Genomic DNA, 22,448 nt, shown 5'->3' with positions numbered 1-22,448 from the left:
TGCGCTCGTGGCGTTGACGGGGATGGATGTTTATGTCCGTCACTTGGGCAGGCTAGCTTATTATGGGGGGACTAGATGGGCGCACCCGAGACCCGCTTACAAACAGCGAAGGAAAGCTGTCGAAATCCGTTTGAAGTGGTGACGAAGTCCGAAGGGCTTGGAGCGAGACGTTTCGTCAGGATTCGTGTGGGAAGAATGGAGCGGAGGGGCAAGGACTGGCAGGTGGAAAAGTAAGAAAGAGTCAGGAATGGTCAGCTACGCATCTCTCAAAAAGAGAGAAAGAGAAAGGTGCGTGTAATGATAAAGTACGGCCGACAGAAAGATGTGGACAAAATGGGACAGCTTGCAGTAAGGTAGATAGATTGGCACACAGATGGATCAGATTGTCCGGGCCAGGGAGACGGGATTTTCCAAGATGCTCTCACTCTCCGAAGGGGATTTCTAGCAACCGGATAGTGGAGGTGGATGGGCCATTGTGGCCACGGGCACCACTTAGAACAAAGGGCATTTGTCCCTGCAACATGTACTTCGTACTGGCGTAGCAGCAGAGGACAAGCAAGCTGCAGTTTAGTTGCGACTGCTAGATATACACAGTACATGGGACAAACACCAAAGGGGGGGCGACTTGGGAGTTGCGGTGGGCTTTGGTTCCGGTGGGAAAGAAAGTGCAACGGCACAGAGGACGAAACGGGACAGGATGGGGCAGGAGAAGACAGGGATGCTACGATATGACTAGCACGAGGCAAGAAGGTGACCATTCCCGGCAAGCGCAACTGCACAAGTGACTTCACACAGACTGCTTCCATTCGATGCAGGCAGTGGCAGGCAAGCAGGTAAGGAGGCAAGACTTGTCGGACAGACACCCGAAGCACCTTCGGTTTTTAAGCGGCCACTTTCTAGCCGATGCAGTTGTCTCTTGGGGGCAGGACCGGACTGGCAACGGTTCGGCAAGATGAGAGACAAATAGTTGAGCTAGCAAAAAGGTGCTGCTCGGTGCTGACGACTCAGTCTTAAGCTTAACCAACAAAAGGTCTTGCCCAACACTGCTTACACCCACGTTTACGTGTAAGAAGATGCAGCCACAATCTCTCTTCTCCTAGAAACTCAAGACAGGTATTGCTTCTCAACACTACAAAGTTCTAGGCCCTTTAATTCGGGTAATCCGACCTTCCACGACGCCATGTGCGTGTTTCGATCTGTTCTGCCGTGACATCGGCAAGTCGAAACCAAACCTGGCGAGGTAGCTGACAAAGCCGCGTGGTATTCCGAAGCTACGCCTCGAAACCTTCTCCTGTTTCGACCACTATTCAACTGGATTTTATCAGTCTGCGATTGGATACTCAACGTGCTTTGTCAAGTTCGACATGCTTCCTGTTGCGGAAGTCTTCGTATTATTCGGAGACCGGCAGAGAATCAGCACCTGTTGTGCTCCTCTATCAGACGAACGCTCAACTCTGCACCATCTGAAAATTGCTAACGACGAGTGGCGAACCCCGTCCCAACAGCCAGCTTCCAACTCACGACTCAGGACAATCGACAGGGCAGGTGAACGTGCAGGTTATTCCAAGGAATTTGTGGCCCCTTCCACACAGCATGTTTGCTGTCTTCTCGATTGATGGCTGCGGAAAGAGAATCCGTCGCAGCTGGACCCGCTGATGCCAGGTATCCTGGGCACCAAAGACGAACCCTTCGAGAAGCCTGGTGTTGCCAGCGGTCCAAGCTGGCCTCAAAAGACCGGCACCAGGGTAGGCAAAACGCTTGCCGGCCGCCTGCATCCAGCGCCCATCCCTGAAGCCAACCACCCTCGTGGAAAGATCGTTGGCGCACACACATCCGCTGCAGTGGACGGATCTATGATTCATCAAACGACCCTGGAGTTGGAACGCGAGAAAAAATCGCATAGAATGCAATCCGAAGCCAGTCTCTTCACTGGCCGCGTGGTCTACACCAACCACAAATTGAGACGAGTCTTGCCAAGCCGCGTAAGACTGTCCAGTCTCGATGATCATCCGAAGTTGTCATATCACAGTTGAAGCAAGGTTTCTCTTGCGTTCGTTCTTCTGATGGATCATGGACCTGGGATTAAGCTACTCTTGGCAACAACTGATGAACCATAACCCTCGTCCTCGTCAAGAGCTTTCTGTTTCCTGAAGAAGAAAAAAAAAGAGCAAAAGAAACGACTCCACACCACCTTAGTCTGAACCCGTTCGGATAGACAACCTATTTCTCCCCGTCATCTTGGCACAGATGTTGGAGGAGTTAGGCCTTTGGCCGAACCGGTACCGAGTTTGCCGGGCACTGGCGGACTTAGTCGGCAAGGACTTAAGCCCCAGAACGGCCCATGCCACCCTCGTCTACTATGTTCTCTAGTCTTCTTAGCCTCTCGACCTGAAGAGCCTAGCAAGCAGCAAGCCCGCCTACGAATACGCGTAATACCTGCGTATGGATTTCACCAACTCCGACACCTCACCACTCTATCAGTACGGAGTACCGCCATACACTTCGAGGGTGTTGATGGGACGACCAGGCAGTTTGAAATTGTCTTGACATAAACTACAGTCTCCAACGTTCCTATCAGGACTTCTTTCACATCGTCATGAACATTTTATAAATTCTCAAACAGGAGATTGTGCAGCTTGCAAAAAGACATCTGAAGAGAACGGCCGGGAGAAATTGGTTGCCAGTCACCACCAGCTCCACCCCCCTCGGAGCCGGCCCCCCGCCAGCCAAAGTCCTGGACTGACAAGCCTAAACAAGTAAGAAGATGCTCGAGGCTTCAGATCGATAGGCAGACCACTCGCACTCGGCACTACAGTGTTTCTCTACTTACCTGTGGTTTTCGGATGAATGCAGGCCTTTTGCAGCGTGGCTGTGTCACACGACTGCAGACGAGAACGAAAACCACGATCAATCGAGATGTGCTCTACCGACCTGCAAGTGTTGAGAAGTGACATTGTCGTCAGCTATCTTTCTTTGGTAGGGCCACCAAAGTCTTGGACCCATTCGGCCAAGGTGCTTACATCGACTATGCGGCGTAACTAATGCCATTCTTACTCCTCGCCCGCATCTCCGCAACTACTTGCCCCAATCTGACACAGAGTCGCGGAGTTCTCTCGTAATGACCCTGATCCCCCGCGCGCGTTGGTTGCAGTGTTGTACCTCGTGTGACGGCGGTTAGATTTATAAGCAGGCGCGCGCAGGCACAACCGCCTCGACTACGGTGCTAGGCAGCGTATTGTCCACATAGCTCAAGGACTAATCCACCGTCCGGACATTGGAGTCAATCGGCCGATCTGAGTCAACGTCTCATGCTTAGTTCCTTCTCATCCGGCGCACCCGTTCAGTAGGTATGTTCGGGTACGAGAGCTGATGTTGCGGTGTGCCGAGTATCAATGCCATGTTCACTTGAAGTCTCAAGAGTTGCCCTCAGTCTAGCGGGCGCTCAGCATATCGACTAGATGATGCGAGAGCTAGATAGATTGTAAGGAGTCGTCTGGAATCTAAACAGGTGGTCAACCTCACGACTCTGCTTTAGGGAGGGGAGCTAGATTTCAAGTACCGCATGATGTGAGGACTTCAGTTTTATGAAGCAGGGTCGTAAGAGGTTCAATTCCTGGATGCCGGTGAGGTCTTCATTCCGTTATGTAGCATAATATTTCGGGAGCTACAATCAACAAGCATGGCAAGGCTGAATTGAAACAACCTGCAATTGCCTGGCAGACTCAAGTTGCAATTTGCTGTACTTGGCCACGCTGCAAGACTCTGCCAATGGTGATGCCTTATAAACTGCCGTCCCTGAGAAGAAATGCTGGCGGTGGGGACAACCTGGAACGAATTCCACGACACCTAAGGTACCATTGCTGCAAAGAAGTTGTCGAGTTCGAGGGAACTTTGCGTCGAAACTCCCTCGTGATTTGAGGAGGGGTGTACAGCCTTGAAAAGCTCGATTCCTTGGTAGATAGGATTGCCATATGCAACCCAAGTAACTGGCTTTTCTAGCCTGCAACCAGCATCTGGAAGAGGAACTCAATAATCGATTCAGGCCTGTCTTCCAGGTTCGGACCTCATCCAGACGATGCTAGTAGAGAAGTTTCGAATGTAGTTGCTTTCAGCGGGACAGGACGGGGTAGGTAGGCACGTTTATTTGAGCCTCTTATCCGGGGAAGACAAGCACGCAAGCATGCCGCAGGGTTGCGACATCAAGTATTCTCCCCCGTGAACCTCGGATAACGAAAGTAAGCATGGTTGTGTTAAATGTGAGCATATGCATATATATAGATACACACATTCATACAAACACAGGGCAGAACATTCAAACATCAATATACTTACACGCTATATCTGAAAAGGTCTTAAGCCTGAAAAAAAAACTAGAAAACTCATCTTACGAGACCGACGATGGAACAAACGAGAAGTCATCGCCCTTTGGTAGTATTAACATCCAGCGGCGAGATGCGGACGAGATAGGTGTGCATCAGTGTCTCTACGGCATGCTAGATCTTTCAAGTTAGCATTCTACACGACTAGACTTGGTCGTTTTTGGGAAATGAGAATCATGGACTATCTCTAGCGACAAGACAGTCGCTAGTACAAAGCTGCCAACGAGTAGCTTCGTCGGACGAGGGAAAAAAAAGAACAGTAGACCGAAGCTTATTGTATCGCCACTCGTTCGTTACTTTGGCTATTTGTTTTTGTGTTCTGCTTTGCGGTTACTTTGGCTATATCAACACCAAAGCGCGTCTTCGGACCTCAGGGCGAGGTCGGTAAACTTCACTCGTCAGCCAACTTCAAATGTTCCTCTTGAAAAGACATTCAAGGGCAATCACGACTCCAACTAACATCATGACCGATGATGCCTCACTTGCGCTTCTCGTCCTCGAGGCAACACCATCTCAAATACAGTCCCACAGGCAACACAATCATCAAGAATGATTTATGACGTCTATTGTAACTTGCGTGCCTTACTACGGCACGACGATGATGAAGTAGAGAAAAAAAGAGACTAGCAAGACATAAGAGAGAAAAGCCCGTACCAAACACACAGAGAAAAAAAAACACCCCAAAGACGCGCGCCCTATAAGATGCTTTCTTACTCGGCGTCTTGAAAGTGTTTCCACCGCCCTCCTTCCCGTGACCATCGCGCCCAATTTTTGGTGTATTTGTTCCATCGTTCCAGCTAGTATACAACTCCTACGCCCACAAGTCTAGAAAACGACCAAAGAGAAAGAAAAAACGACCAGTACAGCTCCGTCTTGCGGCCATCACACGTGATAATGACGGCTTCAGGGGTCTAGAGACCTCGACGCTGGCGTCCACTGCGGCGTTGGCCAGCGACGCGGGACGACGCAGCCGTCTCCCGGGACGGTTTCTACTCGTCGTCGGAGGCGGAATCCTCTCCGTCATCAGCGGCAAGGCCGAGAAGAGACCTATCCATATCGTCTAGCTCTTCTTCATCGTCAGGCGCAGCCGTCTTATCCGCATCATCGATGTCGTCCATGGTCATGTCTCCCATAGTCATGTCGCCGAGAGTCTCGTCACCATCGATGTCGCCGTTCATCCGGGATTGTGATCCATCAGCCCTCTGCGTGTCAAGATCCATGGTCATATCGCCAGCATCGCCGTGGCCATTAGCCTCGCCATCGGCCTTCTTCCTCTTCCTAGGAGGAATAACCCCCAGGGGTTCACCTTCGTGAGCAGACCATCGGGCCAGTCGTCGTGATGTGCGTCTAAATGCTGCGGCGTAGGCGCTTGCCTCTTCACCGAAATCGTCATTCTCTGTAGTCAAAAGTACCAGGCCACCGAATCCCTTTTGACGGAAGGCGCCGACGGTCTTATCGCCGGAGGAAGCCAACTGTCGCTGCGGGCCATCTTCGCCCTCGCTGTCTTCAAACGGGTTTGGCATCTGCTGAATACGTTTGTACGCTCGGTATACCGCGCCATCCTGTCGTCTAAACCTCCTGGCCTTGTGGTGTTGTCTCCTTATGCCCCGGTCAAGTATGTATTCAACCCTCTGATTTCTGTTCCTCTCCACCGCAATTTGGTGTGCTGTGGGAGGCCGGGGTTTTCTTGCGACAATACCCTCCGCTGAACCATGAGCTGGACCGGCTGGCGACGAGGCCTCAAAGATTTGATACTTGAGAGGTGCTCCGCCACGTCGGACCGAGCCCCCAAGACCTCGTCCTAGTGCTTTCGGTGGTGGCGTCGAACGGGTGCTATCCATATCAGACTCGTGTTTCGAAGGCCGAATACGGGGCAAGATGGCAGGACCATCCTCGGCCATTACACGAGAAGTCCTTGACCCTCGCTTCGTCTGACTGTCGGCGAGATAGGCCTGGTCTGCTTCTAGAATTTTGGCACGCATCTTCTGCTTCTCCTCGCCAAACTTGATTTCCACCTCTTCATCAACGTTTTCGGCAGCCTCTTCATCTGGGGTCATCTCTTCTAATTCGGGGACGCCTTGATTAGCGACATCAACGCCATAGTCCACACCCGGGCCGAAGGGGTTCTCGTCACAGCCCTCCTCCGTGAAGTCGGACTCGAGGTAAAACCACATGATCCAGAGAAATGCCCTGGCGCGAGACTGGCTGTTGAAATTTGTCTTCATGACCAGGTCGTGGAACTCTCGCCCGGGGGGGAAATGCAACTCGGCGATCTTGGAAGCCGACTGGCAGATGACAAACAAGAGGTTGACCGGGTTTGTCCGAGGAACCTCTCGAGCCTTGATTTTGTTGAGACTCGAAGGCTCTTCACGATCCTCGGCACCGCCCTTCAGGATAGACTTCAATCTCGGGGCATCCTGGAGTTGCTTGTATGCATGCGCATCTTGGTGCGCCTGGAGCGAGGGAATGGCATGGTATGTTCGCAACTGGGCTCGCATCTCGGGGAAGACTGTCCGTTCGTTAGCATATATCTAGAGACACTGATGGTGGAGATGGACCGACAATTGAGCGTTGTGTTCATTCTGCCAATATTTACCAGTAGGCAGACCATGGCCATGCCTTTCGCCGCGGCTCGATCGGTAAGGAGTTTGTCGCGAAGGACCTTGCTGGTCTTGCTGCTCCGGGACATTGTGTCGATGTAGAGATCGGCGAAGTTCTGCCGAGGCTTCTCGGGCTCGTACGAGTTGGTGAACACTACTGTTTCGTCATCGAAGATGGCTTTGAGGAAGTCGTATTGGATGTCTTTGCGCCAGAGCGGCTCGCCATCTTCCTTTTTCAGGTGTCGGATCTTTCCCGTGACAGCTCCAGCCGACTCCTTTGCTGCGTTCTTCCCCTTGCCGCGGCTTGTCGTCTTCTCACCTGGCTCGGGGGTCCCGTCCATCATGCGGGTATCGTCATCTTCGGTCATCGCTTGCGAGAGGAAAGATTTGCCCTCATCGCCGCGCGCTGGAGACGTAGGTGCCTCTGCGTCTGACATTGCGCCGCCCGCAGTAGAATCGGGAGAAGCGGGCGACATAGATGGAAGGTACAAGGTTGGTCAATCGGCAGGGTTGATTGATTCAGGGAAGATTCGGATGGCTTGCGATCATGAATGCAATGTCGTCGAGCTCGTAACACGAATGCGGAGAGGATGGTATGGTGGCCGCGACTATCGCGATTATCGAACTAGTAGCTGTTCGAGTTAAGGGATGGGTTGATGTTGGAAAGGTGATAGTTTGCAAAATTAGGTGAAGTGGGAGCAATTGGTTGATGGATGGGCACAAGTACCATGTAACGGGCTGAATTGGATAGCACTTTGTCCACCGCCCAGACCAGCTGCTGATGCTGAGATACCGCCAACTATCACTGGAAAGCGAGGCACGGAGCCCACTGCGGAGCTCACGATTTGGGGGAGCGCGTCAGGCTGATCCCGACCACTAAAATTCCAGGCTTGTCCGCAGCCCCTGCCCGTGATCTGTACGTACCTACCCTTGCGGCCACAGCCTGGCGTCGAGGCCAGGTTTCTCCGGATCCAACTCCACCAAGTGTTCGTCACAGTCCATAGCTCACATGACACTCCAAATGGCTGGCCGTCGATCGACAAACGGCCAACACAGCCGAGTTCTCGAGAAAAACATGATCGATCGCGGTGCTATTTTATACCATGGCCAATGATGCTGCTGGAGCGGAATGACTTTGTATCAATTCTCCTTTCGGACTTGGTTCCATTACGAGTAGTGAATATTAGGACTTTCGTTCACTTGATTGTTCGCTTTGGTTTCGCTGACCTAGTGAACGTGATGCTTCGAAGGAAATGAAAACCGGCCAAAAAACTGTCCAGAATCTACTTTACTATACTGAGGAATCTGAGGGTTTAGAAATTGCATCCACACGAGGATGGTAAAATGCAATTAATTGCAGGTTGCTAGAGCCTCACTGTACCTACATCGTCAGCCTCAGGTATTCCCATCATCTTTGGCGACAGACATCATATTTCACTTCATGCATGCAGCGTTTCCATGTGGTTTTTTTTATCAGAATCTGTTTTTATTGGGACTTCTCAGTCCAGACTGGCTGTCTACCAGGGGATGGCCTTGCACGGCCGCCTCGCCCCGAACCCAAGACCGAAGTCTCTGATGCCTCCAGCCCCCCGCAATTCCTTTTCCATTGCAGGAGCTTGAAGACCATGTCCATGTTGTGGCCATTACCGATTAAGAGCAAGAACTTTTGTATCCCCTCCCTGTGAATCCCTAATCTGTGCCTGGGAGGGCCACTGGTTCCCGCTCTCAAAACGTCTTGTGATTATCCGTTCTGTCGACCGTCCATCCGAACCTTCCATTACCAGTCCAGTCTATGCCGCCGCCTTGTCCTCAATATCGCTGCCCTGCCCTGTTTGCCCCGGGGGCAGACCTGCAGCGTCGATGATGACCAGACGACCGAGAAAATCCACTTTTGTCTATTGTATGCACGGCGAGATGCATGACCCTTCTATCATCGAAAAGCGTCGAATATGCCCTTCGGGGGAAAACGCTGGTAGAAAAGCAGAAACATGATCGTCGTAATGCGTAGGCAGATCCAGGATCCGTGTCGTGTATCCGTAGATCCGGCCACGCTGCAGCACATCGCATGTGTTGTCATGCAGCTCTGCCGATTCTCAAAGCTTTTCCCAATGTCGATCTAAGGGTATCATGGAGTTTCGGTCCAGCAAAATCAAAGAAATGCTCTCTATCGATGCCGATGCCTGTCCGAACACCCGATGATGCTTTCTCGTTGGAGTTTGAGAGGCACAACCGTTGGCTCTCGGGGTCATGTCGCCGTGTCGAAAAAAAGTCGAAATGCAGAAAAAGCGTGACGATGAATGCGTACCATGTCGACCCATGCGCGCAAACCCAAAGGAAAAAGAAAACTCGAAAACTCGCAGCTAGTTGGAAATGCTGCCTGGCTGCGTACTGCAAGACCTCTTTCTGTCTAGTCCGCAGTCGCCAGATGTCGTGATGGAAAAAATGTTTACCACCAAGACGAGTTTCCACCAGGGCCACCGGGGTTGCCATAGCCACCGCCGCCGTAGCCACCACCGCCACCACCGCTGTAGCCGCCACCGCCAGCGCCACCAGCACCGCCGCCGAAGCCGCCAGCAGGGGGGCCGCCGAAACCACCGCCGCCACCTCCGTAGGCACCACCACCGCCACCGCTGAAGCCGCCGCCAGGGGCACCACCAAAACCACCGCCGCCGGCACCACCACCGCCGTACTTACGGAAATCACGGTTGGCACCCTGTCCACGGCCGCCGCCACGAGGGCGACCGCCACGGCCACCACCGTAGGAAGACTCACGGGCAATGGTCTCGAGGAAGCTGGGAACCTCCTGGTTAGCCTCCTTCAGAAGCTCGAGAAGCTCGCGGACGACACCACGGTTTCCACGGTTGAAGAATGCAGTGGAGTGACCAGTGTTTCCGGCACGACCAGTACGACCGATACGGTGAACGTAGTCATCAATGTCGGTAGGCAAGTCGTAGTTGACAACGTGGGTGACATTGGGGATATCGAGACCACGAGCAGCGACAGCAGTAGCGACCAGAATGGGGCAACGACCGTTGCGGAAGAACTCGAGAGCGCGCTCACGCTCACGCTGGGTGCGGTCACCGTGAATGGAGGTGGCGGGGAAGCTCTGGTTGATCAGGAAGTCGGAAAGAGAGTCGGCCATACGCTTGGTCTCGACGAAGATGAGGGTGAGACCGGCACCGTGGGTGTGGAGAATGTCCAAAAGCACAGAGCGCTTGTCAACGTCCTCGACGTACTCGACCTTCTGGGTAATGTTCTCAGAGGTGGAACCGACACGACCGACGGACAAGAAAACGTAGTCCTTCAAGAAGTCGCGGGCGAGCATCTGGATGTCGCGGGGGAAAGTGGCGGAGAACATGAGAGTCTGGCGGTTCTGGACGTCGGGCATGTCCTCGCCCTCGACAATGCGGCGAATCTGGGGCTCGAAACCCATGTCAAGCATGCGATCAGCCTCGTCAAGCACGAGGTACTTGATGTTCTGCAGGGAGATGCGACCACGCTCTATGAGGTCGACAAGACGTCCCGGAGTAGCAACGAGCAAGTCGCAACCGCGCTCAATCTGGCGAAGCTGGGAGCCGATGTCGGCACCACCATAAACGACGCAAGGACGGACCCAAGAGCGGTACGCAAACTTGCGGGACTCCTCGTAGATCTGGGAAACCAGCTCACGAGTGGGAGCCAGAATCAGAGAGGTGGGGTAAGCTTTGCGCTGGCGACCGAATCCACCAGCTGCGTTGGGAGGAATGGTAGAGGGGCCGTTGATGAAGGCCTGGGACAGAATGGGGAAGAGGAAACCACCAGTCTTTCCGGAACCAGTCTGGGCACAAGCCATGAGATCGCGACCGCCCATGACGATGGGGATGGAGTACTTCTGGACGGGGGTGGGGACCTTGTAGCGGGCCATCTCGATGTTGCCGATGAGGTGGTTGTCGAGGGGAGGGTTCGAGAAGGTCAGGACGGGCTCGGGAACGTCGTGTCCAGAGGCCTCGACGGGGATGTCGTCGTACTTCTCGAAGTTGATACCGGTGTGCTGCTTGGACGGGTCGTCGGGGGTACCGAAGAGCTCACGCTCAACACGAGGGTTGGCGGGGCCGGGAATATGCTTGCCGTCACGCCACTGACCATCGCCAGAGCCGCGAGCCTGCTGGCCACCACCACCACCGCCGCCGGCGTGGCCACCGTAGCCACCACCGCTGTAACCGCCACGGCCACCGCCCTCTCCCTGCCAGCCACCACGTCCTCCGCGGGGTTGGAAGTTTTGCTGAGGAGCAGGGGCAGCAGCGGGGGGACCGCCGGGACCGCCAGGGCCGCCCATGGCAGGCCAGTCGCCGCCGGGCTGGGCAGCGTTGAAGTTCTGCTGGCCACTGTTGTAAATTGTTAGCAGTTATCACTTATAACAAAAGCAAGCGGGCAACAAATGCCCTTATCGCGAGGAGGGAAAGAAGGACTCACCCAGCAGCCCAAGCGCTGTTGTTGATACCACCACCGCCACCGTTCATCGCCGGAGGAGCCGCACCACCCATCTTACGCATGTGAGGCGGGATGTACGAGCGGGGTTGGTTCTGCTGGTCCTGGAGATTCAGGCCAGACATGTTGAGTTGATCAGCCATGATGGGTGATTTGATCGTGGATGTGGTCAGAAAAGTTTGATTGTTCGAATGTCCACGGAAGGGTATCTTGAAATCGATCGACGTGGTCGGATTACTCTCGAAACGACTGAAAAAACAGCGAAAGAGTAAAGTCGAAGTGAAGGGAAGCCGGTCCGCGGTTGATAAAAAAGCAAACCGAAGGATGGAAAAAAGAGGAAGAAGAAACAGAAAGTCGGGGTGTCGACTTTCCAAAGTTTGTCCTTCTCGGTGTTCGTCTATTAGGCAGGCGCGTAGTGCTTTGGCGCACGACGATTAGTTCTTGATGCTTGCTTTTCCCAAGATGCGTCAAAGGAAAGACAAGAGAACAAGTGATGAAATGTGAGGTGTCGGTGAGGGGGATGGGGGGTTGAAGGAATATAATCCCTTTTGTTTTTGTGAGGTGGGAAGAGTTTTGTGTGGGAGGGGAGGGGGGAGGTTGTGGGAGGGAAAAGGGATTTTGAAGATCGGAGGAGGAGGCAAGAAGTAGGGGAGAAAAAAAAAATTCGGTTTGAGATTGTGTCGGAATCCACCAGAAAAGGCCACACACCCCTGCCAACCTGCCTCCGTCAGCACTGGGCAGTGGGCGCTGCTGGCTAAGAAGGTACGGCACCCACGCACCCTACCGTGCCTTCCCTCCCAGAAAAATTTGGGGAGGCGCTCCTTCCCTTGTTTGCACTCTGCGGTGAGGTGAGTCTGCGGCCTGCCCTTGCCTCGACTGGACTGGACTGGCCCCCAGCCTGGACAACAGGAGCCCAGCCAGTGCCTGCCTTTACTTCCTAAGTTCCCCGGGGCATACGCCCGCCGACCGCTCAGGCTTCGAGCGGGCAAGACTCAGGATGGGACTCAGGAGTAAGGTATCTACGGGTAGTGAGAGCGCACGACAGGCTCCAGGCTCCCTCTCAGCCGCTACAGCCCGCCAAGGGGGTGGATAAGCAAGGCACCGGATTGGCCATCCTCGAGGACGTGTAGCATGTGCTCGCTTTTTACAGGGTGAAGGGAGCAGAAGTATGATGACATGTGAGGTGACAGGCCACGCTAAACTCTCTCCAACCAACAACCATCCAGGTTTTCCCCCTTCATGCTAATTTTTTTCTTTTGAGTCACTACCTACCGTAGAGTGCGTAGGTATTTTATCGTCTTCGTCTGGGCTGAAGAGGAGGGAGGGAACAGGAACCGATCCAGTGATAGTCTTTTGACGGGACACCGCGGAGATGGAAGGAGGAACCACGAAGAATCACGCCGGTACGTACCCTTGGAGGTAGGTGCCACAACGTGCTCGGGTGCCTCACCTTAGCTGAGGTGAACAAACGTCACGTCTATCGCTACGGCCCGCGCATGAACGGACCCGACCCTGGAGTCCAACACGGCTGGGTGTTCCGATCCTCTTTCCCAAGTTTAAATCTGGCGCCCCCCGTGCCAACCGACTCTCAATTTTCCCAACGGCATGGGTATACTTTCAGGAACGCGTAGGTGTCATTTCTCCATGGCAAACAAGTCCCGATAAGATAATTGCAGAAGGTTGGTACCTACCTAAATGAGGTGATTTCTTGGCTGGGTACGGAATACAGAGTACGGAGTATTGGGGCTGGCTTTTTCTGGTGGCAGGGTCAGACTAGCGTTTGTATCCGCAGACGGGAAGAAACAAGAGATGAAGCTCGGGGTTACAGGGTGCCCCGCAAGTCGTTGTAATGGATATATGGAAGGCTGGAGACTGGAGTCCTGGTGGCGATAAGATATAATCCAAGCTGTCCATAACCAGGATTATGGCCAAGTCTCTCTCTTACAGCGAAATGAAGACACAGAGAATGGTGGGAGAAAAGGTCTGGCTTGGTGAGATCTCACTGCACCGTGACCACAAACCGAATGATTGAGACAAGGCCTTTTTATGGGCACCTCAAACCTTCCATCTATGTGCGCACACTGCTGCCATTGGTATTTGAATCCTGGCGGCGTTCATCACCAACAGGCTGATTTCGAAGAGAAAAAGGATGCGTACTCCTCAGGACGAACCTCAGTATTCGTACTTCGTGTGGATAGAAACTCCAGACCACGCCTGAAAGTACCAAAAGACGTCATACCGTGGGGGCGCCGCCAAAACCTCGCTTTTCGCAGAGCCCTTCGAGTGGCTGTGCACTAGTCTCTTAAAATTTCGATAACACTGGACACAAAATATCACTGTGAAATTCGAATGGGAGTGCCTGCGTAGAACACCGGCCAAACACCGCAAAGGGAAAGGGAAAAAAATCGCTTTAAGCGTCGTCGTCGTCGAACAACATCGGAGCCGCCGAACCCGCCAATTGCCATCCATAAACCAATAAAGAATCGATGCGCGACTAGTCAGCCACCAAAAAGACAGGGAAACATCCAAGGTCTGAAGGGTCAAAAGGGAAAAGGCGCGAGTCAAACGCCCGGGGGTTTGAGGTACAACGGTACGTACATCGGGTCCAGGTCTCAGTGTGTTTGAACCTATGGATCGGTCGACCGGCCGGAACATCATCCGCCCAGTCAATCACATCACATCCCTACCCATCAGTCCAACCGACAACATCCTTATAAAACACGCGAGAGATTGGACGAGGTCTATAGTTGGGGGTTTGACCCTTTGGATTTCGGCTGAAGCGCAAGACTTCCTAGTTGAAAAGGGCAAAGGAACGAACGATTCGAGCATTTCCGACCGCTGCTTCTTCTGAAGAGTGAGCGGTCCGGCACCCGTTTCAGAACCCATGGATGGCTTCCTGGAACCGTGCCTACTCATGGCAAACCGTGACCTCACCGCTTGAACTAAACCACCCTCCCCTCGCTTCCCGTTTAGGTTATTTACCAGGACTGAATGAGTCGCTACCACTACAACGGTAGGCTGATACGGTCACCATCACATTGCTATCCAGCACGGTCAAGCCCGAAATTGGGACTGCCTTGTGTTGACCGGAACAGGATGGCATGATCCCGCGTCTTCATTCATAATGCCGTTCCTTATTTTCCCGTGCCGATGGTCCCATCCTGCATCACATCAGCATTCCTTATTCAGTTCTCGCTTTGAGACACTCGAGTTGTTCAGCCACAGATGAAGCACGGAACAATGTCTCTCCAGGAATGGCGTTTCGTCGTGATAGAACTGATGCCTGTATCAATTACCAGCCCGGTCTAGTAGTACAGTTTTGCTGGTTTTGGCCTCTCTTTCTCTTGTTCTTTGATGCTCTCTCACACCATAGTCCCAAAAGGCCCCTCATTTCCCGTGATCGCATCCGCAAGTCAGCCGTCTTAGGCAGCCTTCACCACCTTGTCGTCGTCGAACTCTATGTCGACAATACCATCCTTGGTCACGGCCTTGACCGTCATGCCCTTGAAGTCGATCGGTAACCGTCTCTTGAGCTCGTCGGTGCACAGGTTGAGGATCTTGATGCCCTGGCCGAGTGTGATATCGGGGTGGTGGTGTTTATCGAGGATTGACAAGCAGTAGTATCTGTTTCGCATCATCGTATTAGCCCAAAATGTTCCTTGGTCCTCATTCGGAAGGTTGGCTGCGAAGCTGAAGTAGCTGCACGAAGAAGCCTCCAGAGCTGGTCAACGTACTGTGCGTAGCCGTGGGCGGCATATGGGAGGGGCGCCAACGACGCAAGATAGTCCAGCCAGTACAGCGCGGGCTTCTGTGTGATGGGGTCGACACCGCCAAGGAGCAGGTTGACGTTGTACGGCTTCCGCGACCGCAAGCTCGAGGCAAGCTCGCCACGAACGAAGTTGGCGAGGCCGGAGGGGGAGAGGTCTGTCTCATTGCGCATCGAGTAAAGCTGGGAGTTTGCTTGGATGTAGTCGGCAAATTGCACTAAGTATCATCAAGCCCAGGTCAGTAAATCGTAGCTCGCATATCGTGACCGAGCCGAGTCGGAGGGGTTGGAAGCAATGCTCGCCCCTCCATCTCCGGCGGGGTTGGAGCTCCATGATGTAGGAGACTAACCGGTGTCACCAGACTCTCCAGAGTATGCAATCAGTGTGTTCTTGTTCAGCGATCTCGTCTTGTCGTCGGCAGTCTTCAGGACCGTTGCACCACGCATGGCAGCTTTGGAAGCTGCAATGATGGTGAAGTCCTTGCCCGTGATACCCAATAGTACCTCCCTGCCAATCGCACTCCATATTAGCTTACTGCATCTCCCATAATTAGAGAATCGGGAAGCTGGTATCTCACATTCTGGCTGCTGTTCTGGTTATTGTCTACTTGGTTTTGTTGTGGGGGGTTAAATTGGTGATGTTTCGTTCGTTGGTGTTGAATGTAAGTGGTTCGTCAGCCTTCGGCCTGACTTCGAGAGCTACCCCCGGAACGCGCAGTCAAGCTACAGCCTGAACAGATGAGCCGTCCTAGGTGGATTCTGCCTAGCTTGACCGCTGCCCGCACGGAAAAACCACCCCTGGTCAGCTGGCTCATGATTGGGTGCATATATACCCCACACTGACTTTTGATTCTCCGAGATACGTACCCACCGAACTTTTTTTTTCTGGGAAGCCCACCTCGAGCAGCCAGACGAAAAAAAAAATATCGTCAGTGTAGGCGGGCCAGGACGGAAAGTTGATTGCCCAGATTCCCAGGCAAAGCACAGCGAACCGCGCTCTCTCTACCGCCCACAATGTCGTCCTTTTTCACGATACCCGGCGCCAACAAGAAACGCAAGCGAACAGACGGCCCCGCGGCCCCCAAGAAGCGAATTGCCGCCTCAAAGACGTCTAACAGAGCCCCTCCGAAATCTGCTGCACCGGCCAAAGGCGGCAGCAGAGGCAAGAAGACGGCAGCGTCAACACCGGCCTCCAAGAAGCGAAATGAGCGCGATGACGACGACGAATCGATCTCGGGCAGCGACTCTGACATCGAGAGCATAGCCTCCGCCCCCGAGGAGAGCGACAATGGCTCGTCTTCCGACGACGAAGGCGGCGCGGGCGAGACGGCTGCCGAGCGCCGGCTGAGGCTCGCCGAGCGCTACCTCGAGAACGTCAAGCAGCAGGTGGACGAGGTGGGGTTCGACGCCGCCGACATTGACCGCGACTTAATCAACGAGAGGTTACAAGAGGACGTGGCTGAGTCCAAGGGAAAAGTCTACCGCACCCTCGCCGACGAGCTCGCCTTTGACCGGGCGACCTCGTCCTTCTTCCGCAACAACACCGAGACCTTCACCTCCGTCGCCGTCAACGCGCCCTACGCCTACACCACCACAAAGGACATGTACCTGCACAAGTGGAGGATACAGGACCTGCCCCAGCACCAGTTCCCGCAGACGACCAAGAAGAAGCCCAAGAAGCCGCCCGCGCCGCCGCGCAAGAGACCCGAGCTCGAGAACTGGCTGAGGGGCAACCTGGCCCAGGCCCAGAAGAAGTCGTACCAGCGCCACGTCGAAAAGATACTCTGCGTCGCGGCGTCGCCGGACGGCAAATATGTTGTCACGGGCGGCCAGGACCGCAGGCTCATCATCTACGACGCCGAGACACTCAAGCCCCTTCGCGTCTTCACCCACCACCGCGACGCCGTCACGGGTCTCGCATTCCGCCGCGGCACGAACCAGCTCTACTCGTGCTCGAAAGACCGCACGGTTAAGGTCTGGAGTCTGGACGAGCTCGCCTACATTGAGACGCTATTCGGCCACCAAGACGAGATTGTCGACATTGACGCCCTCGCCCAAGAGCGCTGCGTGAGCGTGGGTGCCCGCGACAGGACAGCACGCCTGTGGAAGGTCGCAGAGGAGACGCAGCTCGTCTTCCGCGGCGGCGCGGTGGACAAAAAGTCCCGCCCAGACGTCGACCCGCGCTCCCTCCCGCACGAGGGCAGCATGGACCGCGTGGCCATGATCGACGACGAGCTCTTCGTCACCGGCAGCGACAATGGCTCCCTGGCCCTCTGGAGTGTCACGAAAAAGAAGCCCCTTCACATCACCCCCATGGCCCACGGCCTGGAACAGCCCCTCCGGCCAGACGAGGTCTCGGCCGACCACAACCCAGATCCCAGCATCGTGCCGCCGCCGCAACCGCGGTGGATCACGGCGCTCAAGTCCATCCCGTACTCGGACGTCATCCTTAGCGGCAGCTGGGACGGCTGCATAAGAGTATGGCGTCTTAGTGAGGACAAGAGGAAGCTCGAGGAGGCGGGAGTTCTCACATCAGAAGCCGAGCAGCAGGCCTCGAAGGCCGCCAAGGGCAAGTCAGAAGGTGCCGCTGGCGGCTTGAAGGGCGTGATCAACGATATTGCCATCTTTGAACGCGGGGAGCGCGGGCAGGATGGCATCTGTGTTGTAGCTGCGGTAGGCAAAGAGCACAGATTGGGTAGGTGGCAGATGCGCAAGGGCACCGCCAAGAACGGAGGATACGTGTTTGAGGTGCCAAAAGTGTTGAAAAAGCCGGAAGTCAACGGCAACCATAATGATGCATCGGATTCGGGAAGCGAGTAAAGAAAAGCATATAGAGATGTTCCCTTCGGGGAAGAGGGGCGTTTGGGGGAAAAGTACTTATAGAGGATCTTGTACCACAATGTACGAACTACGAGATGAGCCTCTACTCTCTGTCAAAGCGACGTAAAAATTGCAGCCACTCTTCGAGAAAAATTGTCTTTCTCTTTATTGATGTGCTTTGGACGCCATGCAACGTTCTATGGGTATGAGGGTATAGCTATGCCATTACACACTATTTGGACAAACGCCTTCGCGCCAACCAGACCAGGAAACGACCGCTGTATCTCTCCTCTGCCGACCTCCACGACAGATCCAATCGCTTCCTCGTCTCCGCCGCTCCTCAATCGTTACTTAAAGGGGTATCATGATTCTTCTCCTGCTCAGTTCACGGTAAGATCCACCGTCTCAGAGCCATTCGCGGGTCCCTCGATCTTGTTGCGTGAGCTCTCTGTATCCTTTTCGATGCTCGGCCTCGCTCGATCCCTTGCTCTCGGGTATTGCGGAGAGAGTTGCTTCCTCTTTCTAGCAGATCTCGGCGGGGATCTAGCCTCAAAGTAAGAACTCTTCTGTGCGGGAGTCTCCGTCAGCGTGCGTGGCGACGTCTTTGGGGGTTCTGGGTCTTGGATAATGATGCCCTCTTGTATTTTAACATCCCTCCCGGACTTGTGACTCTGCCTTGGCATCGACTCGCTGGAGGATTGCAATTCACCCAGCAGTTGCTCACTCGGCGAGTCACCTTTTGGGGGTTGGGGATCAGTCTCTTCATCCTTGCGAGCAGCCTTGGGCGGTGGAGAAGACAGATTCAATAGTAACTGCTCACTGTTACTGGGCTTCCTCTTAAGAGCCCGGACACCTGCCTTTCTTTGCTCAGCAGACTGGGCTGGTGAAGACGCAAGTGGCTGCAGCATCTTTTGATTGCTGCCCAGTTTCTTTTTCGGACCTCGAGAGTCTGGTGCTATTTGCTCGGAAGACTGAGCCGGCGTTGATCTAAGTGCAGGCAGCATTGAAATCTCTTCCACCTCAACCGCCTTGGTTCTTGAATGACGAGGGCTGGTTCTGAGCTGAACCCCAGTTGATTTGCCGGTGCGCGATGCCTCCCGAATTGGCGTCGCTGGCGGCTCCAAACTGTCCACGAGGGATCGCATCACGTCGCATTGTTCGTTGGTCGGGAGAACGGTGTCGCCAGGTAATACGGGACGCTCGACTGCCGGGCCAGGTGCAAAAGCTGCGGTATGTTGTGGACCGGACTCGACCCGCTGAGCGTTTTCAACCCCCGAGCCTTGCTCGACTTCAACGGGTTGAGCGATGTCCGAGACTTGCTCGATCCCAGTGACAGGCTTATCATGGATCGACGACTCTGATTCTACCAAGAGAGTGGTTGCATCGCTGCCCTCAATCTTCGCCGGTGGACTGCTGCGATTGGTGGGCGGCAGGCCTGTAGCCGGAGATCCTTTGACAGTAGACGACGGATTCTTTGGCACATCAACAACAAAAGGCTGAGGAGTTCTTGGCGGCGCAGGCTCGTTCTCGTGACATTCATCTGACACCTTGCCTGGAGTGACCGGCTGTCCAGTAGACTTGCGCTTAGCTTTTCTCTCTGCCGCCAAGGTGGCGTTCTGTAGTTTTCTCTGTTCGATGATGATGGTGCGTAGTTCGCTTCGCATCGCAGGGGACGTGATGTCCCAATCTAGCCGCTCCTTACGAACTAGCTTGGTAACCACGCCGTCAGGGTCTTTCAGGAACTCCCGCATGTAGCCAAGGAGATATGCACCACAACTTGCGTGATCTTCCTGCTCAGGGATTTTCTTTGCTGTCAATCCGAAGGTTCCAGGTGGTTCAATTTCCATGTTGCGCTTGTCTTGGGCCTCTCGGACGAGGTAAGCCTTCAGGTTGCCGCAGGTAGGGGAATGCCCGACGCCAAGAGAGTCAAGAGTGATGACTCTGGCTTCTGTGGGATCCTGTTTCCGAAAAGCAATTCCTATGCTTTTGCGTGATTGACGTTGCTTCGTAGGCGGACCCTTCTCCTTCTTTTCAGGCCCGGGCCTTGGCTCTTCCTTCTTCTGTTCGCTAGGTTGGCTCTCGTCTAGACTCATCTGCTCGACTTGCTCGCCAACAGTAGATACCATGCCTTCTTCCGACGAGGGTCCCACGAGCTTCTCTTGAGAAGTTTCCTTTGATTCTTTGTGCTCATCTAGAGATTGAGCGTCTTTTATCTCAGGTTCGTCGTCATCTGTGTTGAGCAACTTGGATGGATTGCAAATGATTGCTAGATACCAGTGAGCACTCTCGTTGACGGGAACCACGATGTAGTCGTAGGAGAAAAGGTCGACTTTTGCAGTCCACGACTTGACTCCCTCGTAGTTGATGCCCCGGCCCGCTTTAGTGTCGGTCAGTTTTGGATAGAAGTAGGTGTTCATGATGTAGATCCGGTCGGATAGTGTCTTGTTCTCCCTTTCTAGGTGAACTTGAAGGTGGCGTAGGTAGAAGCCAATGAGATTGTCGTTTAGGTATTCTCCTTCCTCTAGCCGCGAAATGTCATCACGATAGACTGACGCCCTATTCTTGCCCGTAGCAGGGAAAATGAGCGGTTTCTCATTCCATATCTTGTCCCAGTCAGGGTTTTGCTGTATCCACGAAACGGGGCTGGGGGATTTGCGCTTGATGATACTAAGAGGAGACTCCTGGAGCCGTTTGGAGGCGGTGTTTCTTGCTTCTCTGGGCGGCAATTCCTTGGTCTGTCGAGACTCAGTCCCGGTATCATAGCGGGCGAGAGCGAAGTAGGCAGATTTCGTAGTATCCGAGTTCGAAGAACGTGATGGCGTAATCTCGGGTTTCGATGGACGCGATGAGTCTTCGGCCCTCATGTTACCGCGAAGTGGTTGATTGCTCGGGGGACTTGTTTTCGACTGAGTCCACGGCACAGACGTTGTTTTCGCTGCGGTCTTGATGGCCTCCTTGTGTTCCAACAGCTTAATGTCATCGGGCTGAGAGTCTTTCTTGACCTCCCACTTCTCCGCGATCGTTCTTTGTTTTTCATAAATCTTCCGGAGGTACTCACTACTATCTTGTTAGCACCCCTAGATTGAGAATGAGCCGCTGAAATACATACCTGTCCTTGGGGGAACAATCGATCCTCTGTGTAGTGAAGGTTTTGACCTTGGCTTCGGCCCAGTCCCCAAGGCGGTGGGCATCCCCTGGTTCGGCAAAGCCGAGTACCAGTAAGCCTCCTACGTTGGGAGCAGAAGACCTCCAAATTACCGCGAATTGGGTGCCCGTGATGCTGTAGAATACTTTTGTGCAGAACATCAACTTGACATCCAGCCACCCTCCCTCCGAATAATGTCTGCCTGCCTGATCGAATGCGACGAGACTCTTCCTATCCTGGCTGAGCTTCAGAAGAATACACTCCTCTGGCTTCTTGGCCTCGAAGGCGTCTCTCCCTGACACGGCACGAGCGACTTTGAGGACAAGGTTCCTGGGGATGGCCGGATGCGACTGTTCAAATTTCACGTTGGTCATATCTCCTCGCTTCCGTTTCGTGGCGGTTGCGACTGGCGACTTTCCATCATCGTCCGAGATGTCATCTCCTGCTCGGCGACTACGCCCAGTCTGAAAGGCAAGCTCGTCGTCCTCCGAGACCTCTGTTATGTCATCTGCACCACGTCTCGGGGGTTGACGGTAAGGCTTTTTCCTGAGACCTTCTCTCGATTCTCCACGAGGCCGCCTGTCTTGTACTGGGTGGTCTTGGACGATCTCATCCTCGATATCGCAGTCATAGCCCTCGGGCTTCTTTGATCCTCTGACATGCAGTCTTCGGCCACGTGGACGACTGCCAGATTTCTTGCCGACACCGTTGCGCACCTTCTCCACGTCTCTGAATTCGCTTCCGTTCGCAGTCGAGTTTATCGAGTGCGTGCTGCGGATGCTAGCCGCATCACCGTCTCCCGACTGCTGGGAATTCGTCAAGTCGACCAATGTGGGCGTCTGCGGTGAGAGGGATAAGGACGTCGGTGGCGGGGCGAACCCCTGCGTTAGAAAGGCAGCCTGTGCTGAGACGTCTGTCGCTGCAGCAGTCTCTGGTCCTGTCTTTTGACGTTTGGCTACTCTCAGTGGCTCTGTGATTTGTCTCTTGCTGGAGTCTTTCGAGAGATTGTTGAAACCACCGGTAAGGCCGCCATTCAACACAGTTCTATTTCTTGTTGCACTCTGTACCATCATCAGTTCCAGCGACTGGCCTGTTTATTAGGCGAGCTCACCATTGGATCCGGAACGGGAACTCCGTCTTTCGAGGTCCTACAATAGTAGTTGTCAGGAGTGTCTCTTTGCTCTTGCTTGTACAGATCGAGATATACCCGAAATTGGGAAACGAATGGCAGGTGGCGTCGCGGAATCGTTCTAGGAGCACCTCGGATTGAC

General features: G+C 54.0%; 5 protein-coding genes across 5 annotated transcripts; 1 reads left to right on the top strand and 4 right to left on the bottom strand.

Annotated features, from left to right (window-relative positions):
* Nucleotides 1-5,368: 5,368 nt before the first annotated feature.
* BDP55DRAFT_692534 (INO80 chromatin remodeling complex Ies1) lies at nucleotides 5,369-7,455 on the bottom strand (the record flags this gene model as incomplete). Its single annotated transcript, XM_060577130.1, has 2 exons — nucleotides 5,369-6,888; nucleotides 6,942-7,455. 2 exons carry the CDS (start codon nucleotides 7,453-7,455, stop codon nucleotides 5,369-5,371), a joined length of 2,034 nt encoding a protein of 677 aa, XP_060431653.1.
* Nucleotides 7,456-9,425: 1,970 nt separating this feature from the next.
* On the bottom strand, nucleotides 9,426-11,589 carry BDP55DRAFT_692533 (P-loop containing nucleoside triphosphate hydrolase protein; the record flags this gene model as incomplete). Its single annotated transcript, XM_060577129.1, has 2 exons — nucleotides 9,426-11,343; nucleotides 11,432-11,589. The coding sequence occupies 2 exons, from the start codon at nucleotides 11,587-11,589 to the stop codon at nucleotides 9,426-9,428; spliced, it is 2,076 nt and encodes a 691-aa protein (XP_060431652.1).
* Nucleotides 11,590-14,615: 3,026 nt separating this feature from the next.
* Nucleotides 14,616-16,050, bottom strand: BDP55DRAFT_73140 (proteasome subunit beta type-2). The gene is made up of 4 exons (XM_060579807.1): nucleotides 15,791-16,050; nucleotides 15,563-15,720; nucleotides 15,181-15,430; nucleotides 14,616-15,070 (listed from the first exon to the last, which is right to left on the bottom strand). Coding segments are annotated over exons 1-4 (612 nt in total). The 5' UTR covers nucleotides 15,793-16,050; the 3' UTR covers nucleotides 14,616-14,868.
* BDP55DRAFT_607024 (WD repeat domain-containing protein) lies at nucleotides 16,045-18,109 on the top strand. Its single transcript, XM_060571122.1, has one exon. It carries the CDS (start codon nucleotides 16,227-16,229, stop codon nucleotides 18,030-18,032), a length of 1,806 nt encoding a protein of 601 aa, XP_060431650.1. The 5' UTR covers nucleotides 16,045-16,226; the 3' UTR covers nucleotides 18,033-18,109.
* A 303-nt stretch (nucleotides 18,110-18,412) lies between these two features.
* On the bottom strand, nucleotides 18,413-22,247 carry BDP55DRAFT_726852 (uncharacterized protein; the record flags this gene model as incomplete). The annotated part of the gene is made up of 2 exons (XM_060579207.1): nucleotides 18,413-21,089; nucleotides 21,142-22,247. 2 exons carry the CDS (start codon nucleotides 22,245-22,247, stop codon nucleotides 18,413-18,415), a joined length of 3,783 nt encoding a protein of 1,260 aa, XP_060431649.1.
* Between the last annotated feature and the right edge of the window lie 201 nt (nucleotides 22,248-22,448).

The sequence above is a fragment of the Colletotrichum godetiae genome (assembly GCF_030913485.1).
Source record: "Colletotrichum godetiae strain CBS 193.32 chromosome Unknown BDP55scaffold_13, whole genome shotgun sequence".
Classification (NCBI taxonomy): domain Eukaryota; kingdom Fungi; phylum Ascomycota; class Sordariomycetes; order Glomerellales; family Glomerellaceae; genus Colletotrichum; species Colletotrichum godetiae.
Note: the sequence above shows the minus strand (reverse complement) of the source record. Positions and strands in the feature narration are given on the sequence as shown.

Excerpts from the sequence above, each read along its gene's own strand:
- BDP55DRAFT_73140 (XM_060579807.1), bottom strand. Across the intron at positions 15,431-15,562 it reads TGGAGAGTCTGGTGACACCG|TGCAATTTGCCGACTACATC; the intron begins GTTAGTCTCCTA and ends GATGATACTTAG. Across the intron at positions 15,071-15,180 it reads GCCGCCCACGGCTACGCACA|ATACTACTGCTTGTCAATCC; the intron begins GTACGTTGACCA and ends GATGCGAAACAG.
- BDP55DRAFT_607024 (XM_060571122.1), top strand. The coding sequence starts at position 16,227 with ATGTCGTCCTTTTTCACGATACCCGGCGCCAACAAGAAACGCAAGCGA.